At 39.6% G+C, this 17,152-nt stretch overlaps 1 protein-coding gene across 1 annotated transcript in view; it reads left to right on the top strand.

Moving 5' to 3' along the window:
- Positions 1-2,687: 2,687 nt before the first annotated feature.
- Positions 2,688-17,152, top strand: part of SMIM13 (small integral membrane protein 13) — a 177,802-nt gene continuing 163,337 nt past the window's right edge. The window contains exon 1 of the mRNA XM_044064854.1: positions 2,688-3,337. Within this exon, the coding sequence (XP_043920789.1) occupies positions 3,262-3,337 (76 nt within the window). The 5' untranslated portion in view covers positions 2,688-3,261. The remainder of the gene's footprint in view (positions 3,338-17,152) is intronic.

Here is a 17,152-nt window from a genome sequence, read left to right as displayed (position 1 = left end):
TGGGCCTGATGAGAGATGACTAAAGAGGCACGATGACCTCCCCTGATCTAGATGTGAATCCCTTCATGATTAGGTGGGCTATATAAAATGTTTTTCTAACCACTTTGGCCACGTAGTTGTCAAATGAGAGATTGCTATCAACTTGGGTCCCCAGGTCCCTAATTACTTCTTCTGTACTTAATGGATTACCACCCATGTGGTAATTTGTGGGCACTTTGTTTTTGCCAAAGGGGATGACTATACACTTTTTGGCATTTAGCTTGAGGCCATGGCTCTGGCACAATTGTCTGTTTCTATGAGGCCCTTTTGGAGGATGCTTGTGTCGGCTGAAGAGTCGATTATGGTGCCCAGTTTGCAGTCATCTGCGAACTTGGTCAGCCACAGTCCTTCCGTGTTGGCCTGTACCTCCGAGAAATATATACCGAACAAGAGATGTCCCAGGACTGAGCCTTGTGGGACACCACTTGTAACTGGTTTGGAGTCTGACATGACTCCAGCAATTCTAACCATGTGGGTTCTGTCCTTGAGCCAGTTTGCAATCCATCTAGTGACATACGGGTTTATATTTAAGCTGGTGAGCTTATCTATAATGCCCGAGTGGGGTATTGTATCGAAGGCTTTTGCGAGGTCCAGGTAGGCTGTGTGGACCACCTTCCCCTCGTCAATGGCCTTGGTGACTGTTTCAAAGAAATCAACCAGGTTTAAGAGGCAGGATCTACCCTTAACAAAGACTGACTGGGTAGGATCCAGTGTCTGTAGGTCCCCAATATCTTTATTTATGAGGTCCATGATGATCCTTTCCATAGCTTTGCAGACCAAGCTAGTCAGGCTTATGGGGCGATAGTTTCCAGGATCTGTTGAGGCACCACCTTTATGGAGAGGGACCACTGTTGCTGTACGCCACTCTTTGGGCACATATCCTGTAGTAAGGCTGAGATTGAACAGTAGTTTTATGTTTGGGTTTAGCTCTTCTTGGAGTTCATGTAGGATGCAGCCGGGACACCGTCTGGTCCCACTGATGCTGTGTTTTTTGCTTTGGAGAGGGCGGCTCTTACCTGATCATCTGAGATGTCAGGGGGGCAGCACTCTGCTGGGATAGATATTTGCCCTTTTGGTGGGGGGGGGGGAGTTTGCGCTGAACCTGTCAGCTAGGTTGTTGGCAATGTCTGTGGGTTCGGTGTATTTTTTGTCATTTTGGACTAATTCTGAGCATATCTGGGAATTACCACCCAGGTTCCTAACATAACTAAAGAAAGCCTTGTGATTATCCTTAGTGTCTTGTGCAATTTTTCTCTCGAAGCTGGCCTTAGACAATTTTATGAGTGCCCGTAGTTTTTTGCTAATACTGATCAGTGATGCCTTCCCTTTTTGGGATTTTGCTCTATCATTTAGTAGCTTCCTCCTTCTATTGTATAGTTTGTTTATGGCTGGGGTCCACCAGACAAGACGTCTGCCTTTGGAGGATTGGGTCTTGGTTTTATTTGGGATCGCATGACCCATGCATTCCTGAAGGTGTTCATAGAATGCGTTTATAAAGGATTCTGCGGTCTGGGCCGTATTTTCCACAGGCCCGGGGGCTTTGAAGGATTCCACCTCGGTTTTGAGAGGTGTGAAATTTGCTTTAGAGATTTGAAAAGATACATATTTAATGGTTTTAGACGGAAAGTGATGCAAACATTTAAGTGCAGGTGTGGGGGCATACCTCTCAAGTGTACATCATTGTAGTTACTAAGTTAATGGCCCTGGGGCCCTTACAACCTAGCCAAGAGTTTATTCCCAAAAAGAAACCTCATTACAGGAATGTTCCTCATTTGGGATCTTAAAACATTCATGCTCCTTGAAATTCCACATTGAAAAGATCTATCACACATTTAGTGTTAGCAATTTTTAACTAAAATTCATGGTAAATAGAACTAAATCATATTAAATCATTAAAACAATTATGTAATTAATATCACATTTTAACCATCCTGAGCTTACTAGATTAACGTGTTAGTAAGTTGTTAGTGACTGTTCCACATTTTAAAGGGTAGTGTTCTTCATTTTGGAGATGGAAGATTGAGAGCTATTGGGGTGTCAAATTTTTAACTGTCAGGTAGGTTGGGACAGTAATAACAGCACAGAAGTACAAAATTAAATCATCCGACTACACCTCTGCCCGAAAAACACAAATTTTAAGATGTACAGACCAAAACAACATGAGTCAAAAATCTGGGATAGTTGAGGGCTACACACATCTCAATCTTTCTGAGCAAAATCTGAACAAAAGCCTAACGTAACGGAGGACAAATGCTATTTGCGCAAATACCCTGTCTTTGTTCTTTGTCAGTACTTGCATACTGTATTACTTCACGATTATAAAGAACATATGGTAGACTGAAGTCAAAATCAGCTGGGCTCCTCCCATTGACTTTCCTGCATCATAAAGCATGTACTTAAGTAATCCGGTGCATGGGAAAATGCTTACATCTCACTTTTCGTCAAGGGCAAAACATTGTGCAACTGTTGCATAAAAATACCAAACCATTCTGCTTTCTATCAAACCGCCAACCTTTCTTACCGGTCCATTCTTTCTATCAAATCGCCACCCCTTCCTAAAAGGCAGTTAAAAATCATCTTTATCACACAGCCAGGGAGTACCAGCAAATCACGAACAGAAAAACAATCAAAACATACACGTGCTACCAGGTTTGACGTCATGTAAACAGAGCACTGTAGCAGATGTAAGAGAGGCTCTTCTGAAGGATATTGGGATTGTAGTCCTCTTCTTAAACACAGCCTGCCTTGCTGAGGGTTAACAGATTACAGCACTACTAGTTCCGGGAAGCCACTGTGGCTGTAACGCACGCGTAGTCATAATTTCTTGTTTCTAAGTGGCATTTGATGGGGAAAAGCTAGACACTGCTGCATGTATGTGTAAGATGACTGCGGAATCAGGACAGTCGTATTAGCTTGTTCAATGTCTTCACTGTCGCAGTACGATGTCATTATTTTATTTCTGTCTCTGTTCAGATAAAAGATTGCCCAAACGCTTAGGCTTGAAGTGGGATTGTTGGGAAAATAGAAGGTCTGGATCATTTCAGTGGTTGAAAGAAAACCGAAATATTGAGATTCGTAATTTGTCTTAATTAGGCATATGGCAAGTTATGCTGTAATCGTCCTTGGGGCAGAGACTGGATCTTTTGTTTATTGTAGAACCCGTCCATGGGGTTTTTGTTCCTAGGTGGCTGATCGGAGCCGTAGTTGCAACATCGAGCAAGTATGTGGCAAAGTGTTGGCTTAACCTTGCTAGTTACTGTGTCCACTTTAATATGTGTCTTGCTGTTTATGGTGTGCGGTGAGTACCGATTTTGCACTTCAGATGTAATTTATACAGAACATTTTTGAACTTCTTTCATTAATGTGCTCATTCATGTTTCAGTTTTATTTATTATAACATTACAGAAAACTTCGATAATTTTAGGGTCCATGGTAAGCTGTCCCGGTTTTTGAGTATTTATTTTATTATTTCGGGCAGTCATAAGGAGTAGCAGCAGGGGGGACGCAAGTGTTGGTGACATATGAAAATCATGGTACAAAGTCCTCTGCATTTTTGTACTTAATTTGCAAGTTAGTACCTCTAGGACATTTGCGGATTTGCAGCTTCAGATACAGTAATAAGCACTTATCACAGTTCCTCGGGCTTGTGGACCAGTAGTGTACAAGCTGTTGCGGAACAGAAGTATTATTTTCGCAGTCCCCTGTTCCAAGGTTATTACTATTAAAATGTAGCTTGCACCCTTTTCAGGCTTCCACGTTTGCTAACGTAATTGTCATTTTCAAAAGCATTTCCTTTCTGTTGATGCCTTTCTGGTTGCTTCCTTACCAGTTCTTGAGACTACTGTGTGCTGAATTCCACAAAACATATAATACGAAGGATGAAGTGTTCATTCAAATTAATCATCAAGTTAAGACATCTATCTGTCTGTCTGGGTAATCATATGGTATAGTCTGTTGACATGGCTTTGACAAAGAAATGGGTGGCTGTGTATTTTATTGCCTCAGCCTTCCCACCACCAGTCCTATTAGGCAATACAGAACGCAAGTACTCCTGTTTTGTACAGTACTGTAAATATTTAATATTGATGCAGACATCATGTTTTAATATGTAAAAAATTGCAGAAGTCTGAAAAAAATTGTATTATATGGTATAACAAAATGTTGCCAGCAGTAGCTGTTCCTGATTACCATAACATCATATTCTGAAATTTGTTTCAGTCTTTATATGTGTGTAATACAGTACATGACACTAAAGTACTGGAGTAAAAAAAATGCAGTATTTTATTTGCAAACATTGGTAGCAAAAATTGTGTTGCCGTTAGAGGGTTATCAAGTTATTTGCTATGTTTGTAAAAGTTTAGTACTTTTCCGTTAAACCCCTACCACGCATTTTAGGAACTGTATTGGTGGCTTTTGGCTTATTTCTTCCCCGATACTATATGTTCTGTTTCCCAAACTGTTTACTGTTATCTTCTCTCAAGTGTTGTCCCCCTTGCAGTAAATCTCTGTTGGTGATGACTCCCGCTTACAGTTATTAAGAGAGGCTGTCACCCAGTCCCCATGGATATGACGGTTACAATCGCGGCTGCTTTCGGCGTAAAGTGTAGGTAACCTGCAAATCGGACAGATGACACAGCTTTCAGGTCGTGCATTAGGTAGTACTGAACCTTGGCAATGACAGCCTACCCTTATATGCAGGTGCCAGGTCGACATTTCCTGCCATATTTCTTTTCCCGAGCTGCAGTCCCACTGCATCGTCCGGATGACCATTAACCCAGGTCAGATTCAACAGCTAATCACCTCAGCTGAACACGTGTTCTGCCTATGACCACTCAAGACTGTTTATGACAGATGAATGGCCACTGCTGTGTGTCCCCCCCTGGAGTTTGGAGTCATCAGTAGCATGCCTCTGGACCCTTCTCCCGCTTCCTAGTCAGGCACCCCACTAAAGGTGTGTGGCGGCTATCACTGAAAAGGCAAACATAGATATGACCCAAGAAGGCAGGCAACACAGAGAAAAAGGGAGTACTCATCAATTGTGTACGACGGAGTAGGAAGACGATCAAGAAGTAAGCTGGAATCAGGCAATACAGTTTCTAAAATGTGTGGTAGGGGTTTAACGGAAAAGTACCTGAAGTTTAATTCTGGGGCATCTGCCAGTCACAACCACACTAACTTATTAAACACCTACCACTTCATAAAACACTTCAAAATCCCTTTGACTTTGTTTCATGACCCTTTACTCCATCTTATGCACTACTGTTCACTTTAAAACAGTTCCTTCTCTCCTCTCTCAGCTATTCCCAGCTATTTATTCCTTTTGCTTCTAATTACAGCAGTTTCTACTCACTACCTGCTGTTCCATATTACTTAATCAAGTCTTCCTCCACAATCCTCTTTCGCCTTCTTTCCTCCTGACTGCCTTCTGTCCCACATCCTACTGTCTTGCAAGTTTCATTCAGTCCTGTATAGTTGATATTCAGTCATGCCTCTTAAAACCAACTATTTTAGCTGCAATGTCTCTTGATTTCACTCCGTCTCTTTCATCGTATAATGCTCCTTTTACCACTACTGCTGTCTTCATACAGTCACTTAGTGTACTGTTATATGTACTGTAGAAATGGGTTTATATGTACTGTAGAAATGGGTGCGCCTAAGTGGCTATCTGAACTAAAATATGCTAGTATTTATACATTGTAGTTGTGTGGTTTAAATGGGTTTGTGGCTATGCCACATAATTTATTTTTGTAAGATGACAGGTTATTTATTAAAGAATACCAAACACGGTATAACTCTATGGTTAAAGAAGGTAGTAGTCCCTTATAAATAACATGTCGCATTGAACAAAGTAGGTTACAAAATAGTAAGCTCCCTTCAAGTAAAATAAGAGAAGTGAGACTCAAATTCATTTTTGTAAACATCCCCAATTTTAAATCTTGTAATGCTGTTGAAGTAACTCTGAAAATAATGTCACTTAATATTTGTACTGTCGGGGAGAGAGTTTAAGATATGTGATCTCACTTAGACCTATGGGCTCAATAAGAGAAAAAAAGTGAATGTGTTTAGTAGTAATGGTAAATAGGATTGTGAGGTTTGTGCTGAAAAATGATTAATGATGCTGCATTAAAATAGTTCTCATTTAGATGCAGTGGTAGGAGGATCATAAAAGTTTTCATGTAAATGGTATAGTTTGGGCATGTTTACTTCTAATGGATGGAGACTTGTTGGGTCTGAAGAGTGCTGCACAGTTGGTGTTTGGCTTTTACATGTAGGGTTGCAGTTTTGGGGTTAGGGCTAGGGTTAGAGTTTTGGATTAAAGTTATGTTTTTAAGGTTAGGATTACAGTTTTAGATGTAAGAGTTTTAAGACTGGGCAATGGTTAGGCTTAGGGTTCCTAAGTCAACTGGATAACTGCTCCACTAAATAAACTTTGAAACATGTTTTTCTGATTTAATTTAGTAGGCATAGCTCATTTCTGTCTTTCTGAAAAAGTACACACACAAATAATTAAGTGCTCATCCAGTAAGAGTATCCAGTGCTGCACGATTTGCGGAATGTATGACACTTATGCAGTGTGCCTTGCAGCAAACCTGAAATATTTGATGCTTTGACAGAATTGTAAAAAGCCAAGGAAATGCAACAATATGGCTGCAATGTTTTCTGGATTTAATATGCATTTCATTTGTAATTGTTGGAAGTTACAGGTTACCAAAATTTTTGTGTGATGCCAGTGGAGCTAATAATCTACAACATTTCCAAAATGTAATACAACACTTAAAAATTAAAACATTTCTGTGTTTGGAAATACAACTTGTTCATTTCAAACAATTTAGTATATCGAAAGTTGTACATTGTAAAATTTACAACTATACTTTTATTTATAGGTTCATTGATAATTACTAGACCAGCTGGCCCTGTGGGCCATTTTAAGCCTGCCAGTTTCCTTTTTTTTCTCAAAATAACCTATCCTGTTTGGTCTTACCCATCTTATGGCCAATGATTATATTACCCCATTTGCACTAATGAGCATAACTGGGATCATACCATAGATAATTTGACAGGACCCAGTGCATGGGATAAAGCATTTTGGAACTGCCTCTGTCCATTAGTAGTACAGGGGGCAGTCCAAGGATACATTTTCTGTCTCCCATCCATAGATTTAAGTTACACTTGAAAGTGGACTGGATGGCGAGTCTGTTCCACAGCAGTGGTATCCTTTGTGAGATATAACTGCCCTCCAAACCATTTTGTTGATGTTGCAGAAGAGTATCCCTGGACTAAATATTTCTGATGCCGTTTGACTTGCTGATGTGCAGTAAATTTTTGTTGATGTTGCAGAAGAGTATCCCTGGACTAAATATTTCTGATGCCGTTTGACTTGCTGATGTGCAGTAAATACATCGGTAATGGGTCGAAGGATGCCTTGTATGCCAGACGCAGGTCACCTGTTAACAGTCCGTAGGATACAGAGTATAGTGACAGGGCTTTGAGTTGATCCATGTAGGACATGTTGTTTAGGCCTTGAATTTTTCATTTTACTAAAGTATCTCTGTGGATGTTCCAGTTGTATGTGTTTGGACAGTTACATGTGAAAGAGGACGTTGTATTCAATGAGGGCTGAGTAAAGGGGGACAGTGACATCCCTAGTTCTAGACTCGATCCCTTTATTTATAATGTATGCATAGAAGACAATAGACACAAGTTTGTCAAAAGTTAGGTCCCTGCCCACATAAGTTCCCAAATACTTTACAGTGGTCAGCTCTTAGGGGTGTAAATGTCAATGCAGTTCCCTGGACTAGTAGATATCCCAAAGGATACAGTAATGCATTTTTTGGCTTTTAGCTTCAGTCCATGATTTTAGAACCAGTGATTTATTTAATTGTGACAAACCTAAGTCATTTAGGGATTCAGTGACTACTCCTAGCATGTCTGCAAACTTAGTCAGATGGAGGATTTTAGTATTGACTTTTACTTCATAAAAGTAGTTGCCAAACAGAGAAGCCCCGGCACAGACGTCTGTGGGACTCCACTGGTGACTGATCTCGTCGTGGAGGTAACTTCCCCTGTTCTGATTGTCTGCGTCCTGTCTGTAAGCCAGCTGGCAATCCAGTGGGTGACATAAGGGTTTATTCTCTGTTTATTTAGCTTTTCTAGTGTGCCCGAGTGGGGAATTGCGTAAAAAGATTTGGCCAAGTTGCGGTATGTCGTTTGTAACACTTTACCTTCATCCATTGCTTTGGTGACATTTATTTAAAAAAAAAACAGGTTGAATAAACATGAAATGCCCTTAATGAATCCAAACTGAGACAGGTCCAGCGTTTGGAGGTTCCCTATGTCCTGAATGATTTGAGAGTAGAATGCATAAACCAAAAAAAAAAAAAAAAAAGAAAACAACCAAGCAATGAAGGAATTAACTAGCAGTAAACTGTTTAAAATGTAGTATGGATTGAAAATGTAACCGTGTGCAGCAGTGCACCCTATTAAAGAAGTGAAACCCAAGGGGACCTCATCCTAATGGAAGTATTTGTTCCGCATATTTAAATCGGGTGTAGTAGTAAAAGGACCTGCACAAAACAAGAAATGGAAATCCCTTCGGATGTTTCTAGCCTGGTTCTCTGAACAGCCAGCAGCTCTTGCCACCGACAACCTTAGCTGTCTCACAGGGATGTAGGGCCTCAGCAGGTATAAGTCCTGCATCCGTTAGATTTAATAATTTTGGAACTGTTATCTTGAATTTCACTAATTATGTAATGGTCTGTTCTTTCCACATGAGTTAGCAAATCTTCCCTAATAGCATAAAACACATCAGTATGCCTGTTTTTGCAACTTTGTTGTAAAAATCAGTCCATGTTCAGCAGTTCTTCAGTTTAGACCTTTTCTCATAAAAGAAAAAGAAAAAATCCCATTGTGTATAAATACTTGTTTATTTAGAAATGCATCACTACAACATGTGAAGCATTAACACACCATCATAGAATGTGTACTTTTAACTATCAAAGTTGAATGTTCATGGAGGCAGAGCCTAGATGGTCAACTGAGAGCAGTGAATTTTGGGAGCTCCATAAACTAGTATAATAATAGATGAAAATGTTATTATTTTCAAGTTTAAAACGTCCAAAATTTATAGATAAACTACATAAATATCAATTTGGTGGAGATGCACAACAATTTTCCTGTCAAGTAACTTGGAGATATACTGAGTCGCTGAATATGAACAACTCAAAGAATTCCCATCCAGATGCTGCTTTGAAAAAAGAACTGCAGTTGATGACATCTACCTTACAGGAACTATCTTTAAAATGGGTGGCTTTAAAAATGATGTGGAAAACCTCAAATTCTCAAAAACAGACTGATACTCTTAAGGAACTATTACAGCAACACCATACAAAAATAACAAATATAGAGACTTCTATAAATTACATTGAAAGGAGAATCAAAGAGGAAGAATTCCAAAAATAATTTCTGCTTAAACAGAGTACATGGCTGCTTAACAAAATAGGTGACTTAGAAAACAGGAAAAGGAGAAACAACATAAGGATCTTTGGTCTGCCTGAAAACATTGAAGGAGAAGACATTATTTCATTCTTAAAGGACAACAACGGGATATTAAAGCAGATTGCTCAACCTGCTGTCTCTTTTAGTCCCTGTTCGTTGATACAGCCTCAAAAAATCACCCATGCAGCTTTAAAAACTAATCCACTCAACTGTTTTCCCTGTTAGGCTTCCTACCTTTTTGTACTGTTTTACTTTCACTTTGAAAACCAAGTTGAAAAACCTCTAGCTGGCTCTGAAATGATGATGTCACATCTGCCAGAGCTCTTGCTGTAGCTACCGGGACGTTTCCTCCCCCAAAGTGATGTAATCCCTGCCTGATTTGCATGCTGTATAGAAGAGCCAGTGGACCTCCCACATTGTGATGTCAGAGCTGCCTTGCCCAGCCCACTCTTAACCTAGCAAAAATGTCAAACTATAATCTCACTTTTCTGAAGAGTCCTACCGATATGTGACAAAGTACAGGCAGAAGCACAGTAACAGCTTCAAAAACTAAGAGCATAAATTTGCAATGACCATGCGTAGACATGAATTGCATGTTTTTACATAAGAAGCAGGTGTCTGTCACAGTTAATCGACAACACTACATCAGATTACAAGAAGTGTGCAATACCGTAATTTTCTTAAATTACCACTTAAAAAAGCATGTGGGTGCTGTCATGCAAGTTTGTGAAATATTGTGTGTTTATAGTGCATCATTTGTTAGCTATTTAACCAGACAGGAAGGAAAATAAGTGGGAGTTTGATGCTTTGAAAAACAGTGATTATTCCCAGTGCTATGGAGCTTGGTTCTAAATTTAACAGGAGGAGTGCAACAAAAAAAATAATCTTCCACTGTAAGGAAGGAGAGGCTGACAAGAAAACAGTACATTAATCTGATCACCTGCTGTGAGCTGTCCATCACATGCAGATAATGGGTCAAATTACCCTTAGCTCTTTGACAGCTAGGGAAGGTAGGTGTGAAGGGGGGAAATGAAGAACTAGACTTTTTTGGAGACAAACAGTGCATTCTGGGATACTTAGAGGCAGACTAAACAGTCAGAATTATTTCAAGATGCCAGACCCCATGTGGTCAGGGTCAGAAATTGTGTATAAAAATATCTAAAAAGCTCTAAATAGTTCCAGAGTGGTGGTAAAATGCAGGAAACACCAAACCATGATGAAATAAACATGTTTTTTAGTTTGTGGGTGCATATTGCCATTTATCAACCTGGATTCCTGAATTTTTAGACTTGAAAGAGGGACTTTCATTTTTTGTTTGAAAGGGCACATAGAGCACTGAGGAAACCTGTTTCTAACTGAACAGATACTCCACCTAGCTCCTAGTTATAAAATTTCTTTCATTTCTGGGCAAGGAACTGATATTAAAATCTGCTTGGAGAAAATCACCCTTAAAATACAATCAAAGCCTGATAAGGTTTGACAATGATTATTCTTCCAGAATACTAGAACAAAGGAAAAAAAAATCTGGCCAAACTGTTGAAACAAAACAACATTAAAGCACAGCTGACCTTTCCAGCCAAGATAAAAAATACTTTTTTGCCAATGAGATGAGAACCTTTAATGACTTAGATGAAGCTACTACATTTGTCAAAAACAACAACTATCCCAGAAGTGGAATGGATGGCTCCTACTCTTAAAAGAAAGAAATTCTTGGACTGATGCTAGAAAGAAGAAGAAACAAAAAACTGATTCCAAGGTAGCTGTCCCAAAAAAATAACTCTTACAACTACATCTCTCAAAGTATCAACTGATATGGTACATCACTTGTCACCTGTTTTTATTTAAAAAAAAAAAAGAGGGTTTCTTAAACAACTGAGAAACAGTAATGATTTAAATGTTCAAAGAGTCCAGTAATTCTTCACAAACAAAGGTAGGTCAAGATGGGTTACTATTTACATGATATATATATATATATATATATATATATATATATATATATATATATATATATATATATATAAAGCCAAACAAAGCAACATATAATATAAACAAAGTTTCTATTCCCCTACTTGAACTCATTGAATGCTTATCTTGTTCATTTTTCATTGTTTTGCTTATAATAATTTAAGTAATTAACTAATTCAACAAGGTACCATTCATCAGAATTCAGACTCAAATGTAACAAATTAACATCATATATAATAGCAGTAACAGTAGAATGTTTTGAAAAAAAAATGTTGTCATGGAGACCTTCAGTTAAAGTATGATTTAGAAATGTCATGTAGATTCTGGTTGAATAATAGTAGCAAGATCTTGGTACAAATGTCATCATTATTCTGTCTAAATATAGATAATATCAATTATGGCAGGTGTCACACTAATGAGTGCTGTTTGATCAATCCTGATACGGTGTGCGTGGATTCAGCCGTGTCTGGCAGCTAGTACAAATGTCATTATTATTCTGTCTAAACATAGTTAATATAAATTTTGGCAGGTATCATAGCTTCGAGTGCTGTTTGATTAAGCCTGACATGGTGTGTGTGGATGCAACTGTTGTATGTTGCCTTTTTCGTCTACGGGAAGCTATGAGTTGTGGCTTGTGATCGAGGTTTACTGATGCTTGTGTATTAGGAAGAGACATTTGGTGTTTTGCCTGGATCCAGGGGAAGGGGTGGATAAAACTGTGATTTGGTGTATTATGGCAGAGAATAGTTTATTTATACATCTGCTGAGTGAGAGGTGGGAAGGCTGGAAGAATGTGTTATCCCTTGTTGTGAGTTTTTTTTGTTTTTATCTGTTTGCTCTCCGTTCTTTTCCTGGCTGCTGCCTCGCTGAAAGGAAGGGAATTTTTGAAGTTGCAGTGATGTAAAGCTTTGCTTCAGGTGCATCACGAGACTCTGGTATGCAGTACACAGACACACTAACAGAAACAGACGTTCCCAGGTTGCTATGGCAATGGAGACAGAGTGACGATAATGCTTAATGGCTCTGAGGACCCTCCAAGATGATTCTCGGCAATATTTTTGGTTTAAAAACATATATATATATATATATATATATATATATATATATATGTATGTGTGTATATGTATGTATGTGTATAATATATATATATATATATATATATATATATATATATATATATATATATATATATACATATCTATATAAAATGACTGTTTTAAACCACATGTACACATATTGATGGTCTCCCAACACTTCGTTTAACTCATTAAGTTGATTCTTGATTAAAAAAAAAAAAGCGCAATTTTATATTTAAAATGTATTTTGGTCCAAACACATTAAGGACTTATATAAGAGTAGAAGTCTGAGTTACTGTGAATGACTAAGAGCACTTGGTCTTGTGCAGAACCCTTTGCAGTGGTCTGGGAGGTGAGCTTGCTCGGATATGTTGAGCATATGGAGACAGCTGATTCTAGGGGTGTTTGAGGTTGCCGGGAAGTGCTAGAGAGGCATTAAATTTCCTTCATGGAAATATCTGTAGGAATGGAAGGTGTGTTGAGTGGTTCACTGGCAGAGTGGCCACTGCATGGAACAGGCTGGTAAAATGGAACAGGACGGGATATTTTAAGAACAGCCTGGAAACACACCGCATGAACTAGTGAATGGCATTCTGGCAAAACTGGATGGGTATTGTTGCCCATGCTTGAAGTACTGATGTGTGTATTAAGGATAGAAATATAACAAATAAGAAACTAGAAGGGTCTCTTAATTTAAAGTCTATGGACTATATAAACATGCTTGGAAGGAGCTAATAATAAGAATAAGCATTACAGCTTGTGGTCTCTTGACAGCCAAAAAAAAAAAAAACACACAATAATTATGTAATGTATGATTTTAGTAAATTTAGACATAAAATATATAAGATGAAGCAGTCTACTGAATTTAGATATTAGGATTTAATAACATGGGCTTGTGTATAATGACACTACTGTCTTAACTTGTCATAAATGACGTACACTATATTGAACATCAAGGGGAAGCATGATGATTTTCTTATATAAGTAAACGTGCATAACAAGTCATATAATTGCTTTAACTTGAATAGTTGTTCAAGGGAAACAATAGAAGCCTGAATTAGGAATGTCATAGAATGTAACCTTCACATTCTGAACAAATAGTATTAAATTGATAAGTTTAACCTTTGCTGGTTATGCAAAATAGAATGTTGCCGTTTAAATCTAAAAACTTTCCGTATATGCCATAAAATAGCAATTTATGAATATGGAAAGGGAACTTGTAATCATTAATCACAATAAGTGAATTTGTTGTTTTTATTCTATAAGTTCACTCATTTTATAATATGAAGTGACAGATCTGAAAATCCTTATGTGTAGGAAATGGGAAGAGGGATGCACTGATAATTAAAATGCACTAACTTTCATCAGTGTTCTCATAAAACAAACCTGATGCTTTAAGTAAGTTAGCAACAAAGTGATTATTTAAATGCTGGCAAACAATGAAATATAACTTCTGATATATCCAGTAAAATACATTGTATTATAAACATTAGGTATAAGTAGACATTTGTATTGTATTAAGAATTCTGTCTAATCTACAATAGTATTATATCTGTTCAAAACAATATAAATATTGTTTATTCCTATTACAGATATTCTCCATATGATAATTCAATTTATGTAGCTCAGATGTTCTGGATTGTCAATGTATGAGTGATAATCTGCTGGACTTAGTTTTATCCATCAGATTTGGAATGATTTTCATTCCATGGCTAGTGAGGATCTTAGTTTTGTTAACATTTATTAATTTAAGTTTGTTATTTCACAAAAACATTTTTAGTATGCCTGACCAAAACATTACTTTATTGGTAAACACTCAAAGTATAAAACTGATAATTTCCATTAAAAGCTCAAACATTTACTTTATAGTTATCAGAGGAAAATGTTTAATAGTGACAATAAAACAAAAAATAGATAGTCTAAATAACCTAAGATGGATTCAACTTTATCTTTAAATACCAATGTCTTAAACAATCCTAGCAAGCGATAAATCTATTGAAATGTTTAGAATTGAACAAAGCACAACTTGTCTTCCTTCAAGAAACTAATTTCAAAACAAATGGCAGTTACAAATGGAATCCTAAGGAATATATGATACAGACACAATCCACCTATAAGACAAAGACAAAAGGGGTAATAATTTTATGGAAAACAAATGTGATTATACGGGCACAATCCACCTATAAGACAAAGACAAAAGGGGTAATAATTTTATGGAAAACAAATGTGATTAACCCAGAAATCATTTATAAGTATGAAGATAAAGAAGACCTTATGGCATTAGTAATAGATGTAATGCGATCCTATCTCGCCTACATTCGTAACAGATGGGCTCGGAGCCGAGAAACGGCTCCGACTCGGCCGATACACTAGTACTAAGTCTCTGATTGGCTGGGCCAACCCCTCTATCCCAGTATGCACCACACCTAAGCCCCCAGATCTCGTTTGCAGCTTCTAAAGATAAGATGTGGTCTCGAGTTGGCTGTGGCTAAGTACCCTATTTTTTAGTCAAATTTTTGGCTTTTTGTGGGTTTTTTTCTTAAGAGTTGACCAAAAACAGCTATTTTCATAGCTATCTTGTTGTCTGACTGTGTATTGGTCATTTTAGGATAAAAATTGTTTTCTGTGGTAAATTTCAGGTGTTTGGTGAGCTAGGCCCATTTTAACTTAGAGGGCCTTAGCCCTACCTTTAGAGTGTTTAAGTTAGAACTCTACCCCCTTTCCGTTCCTAAGTATATCTGGGAAAGAGCATAAGCCTTCTGGCTTTAAGAAATGTACCAAATGTGGATACAAAATGTCTATCACAGATGGCCATGACATCTGTGTTTACTGTTTAGGGGCAAAGCACTTGCAAGAGTCCTGCAGTGTTTGCCATGCCTTCTTCTCGAGGGTCCTCCAGGAGAGAAAAAAATAAACTGATTTTAAAAGGGCTACTCAGACCTTCCTTTGAAGAGGCTATTCTACCTTCAGAGCCTTGTGCTAAGAAGAAGAGGTCGATGGCTCCGACCAGTCTGTCAAATCCGCCGGCCAAAAGAGGAAAATCTATGTCTTCATCTTCGGCACCATTGCCCTCGGAGCCGACAGATGAGAGACCGAGTTCTGCTTCCCCTTCCTCGGTTCCACGGGCTTCGGAGCCGATGGAAAGGGGTTCGAAATTGGGATCTCCTCCCTCGGCTCCGATGGCTTCGGAGCCGATTGAGAGAGGGTGGGCTCCGAGATTGTTTTCTTCGGTTCCTACTTCATCGGCTCCAGGGGAGGCTTCGGTGTTTCTTGAGTCTGCCTCGGCTCTGATGTTGTTGGAGCCGATTCGGAGCCGAACACCTACGGTGATTTTGGAGCCCATGGAGACAGTTTGTCGAGCCCCCTCTGTTTCCTCCAAATCCTCTAGGCTCTCTGATTCGGATCTGGACAGGGTTGTCCAGAGGCTCTTACAGTCACCTGTCTTTTCCAAATTGCTGTCGGCTCCAGCCCAGTCGGCTCCGGAGCCAGCCTTGCCTGTATCATTGCTTCCTCCTTCAACAACCTTAGGGTCAACGGAGCCAGAGTTTACAGGACCTGGGGAAGTTGTCGGGTCGGTTCCGAGACCCACTGCTAGTCCGTCGGCACCGACTTCTGCTCAGACCTTCTCGATACTTTCGACAGGCCCTGGTACTCATGGCTCTTCGGTCGGGCCTGATGCGGAGTCATTGGGGCCTCTGGTCTCGGCTCCGAGTCTCCCTCTTGGTGCTTCGGCGGGAGGAGCCCTGACTCTGGTCAGGGCCTCGGAGGTGGGTCTTTCAGCAGAATCTGGTGGACCCTCCTTCGAGACTAGGGGGAGTGCGCTGACCAAGTCCCTAGTTACTTCTCCGGAATCTGTAGCTCCTTCCCTGGACACGGTGACTGGAGCCTCTGTTGCACCCCTGTCCTCGGACAGCGGGGCTCCCAGGCCTGAGGATACCCCCTTCTGTGGTCCCCTAGTTTCCGAAGGGCCTTCAGAGTCCTTGCCTGAAGAGACCCCTAGGAAAAAGAGGTGTAAGAGGAAGCACGTGGACTCCACAGACGAGTCCGTCACCTCAGACACTGATCTGGATGATGCTGAAGGGTCCTCAAAGTCGTCCTCTGATGATGTCTCGTTCTCGGATATACTAGAGATCTTGAGACAAAGGGGCGACTGGCCTTCTAAGACCCCTTCCGTGGAAGAGTCGGTGTTCCTCGAGGGATTCGGAGCCCAGCCCTCAGCTTCCTGGGTATCCCCACCCTTCGAGTTACTGGTCATTATTTGTCGAAGGGTGTGGGAACATCCTGGTTCTGTGGAGCCTGTCCCCACTCGCCCCAATAAATTTTTGTCTGCACCCCCCTGATAAGCAATTTCTCACTAAAGGAGTTCCGGTAGATGCTATGGTGGTGGCGTCAGCCACTCAACAGGATGTGGCGGAAGCTTCGACGTCTATCCATCCACCTAACAAGGAATCTAGGAGCATGGATAGGTACGGGAAGCATACCCTATCTTCAGCGACCTTTACTCTGCGGTCACTGAATTGTTTGTGCCATTTCACAAGACTACAAAGGGATCTCGTGAGGGAGTTGGGAGATACCCT

This window comes from Protopterus annectens, chromosome 3.part0 (assembly GCF_019279795.1).
Source record: "Protopterus annectens isolate FY-2018-M chromosome 3.part0, PAN1.0, whole genome shotgun sequence".
Taxonomy (NCBI): domain Eukaryota; kingdom Metazoa; phylum Chordata; order Ceratodontiformes; family Protopteridae; genus Protopterus; species Protopterus annectens.
The sequence above is the reverse complement of the archived record's forward strand: the minus strand, read 5'-3'. Positions and strand labels throughout refer to the sequence as shown.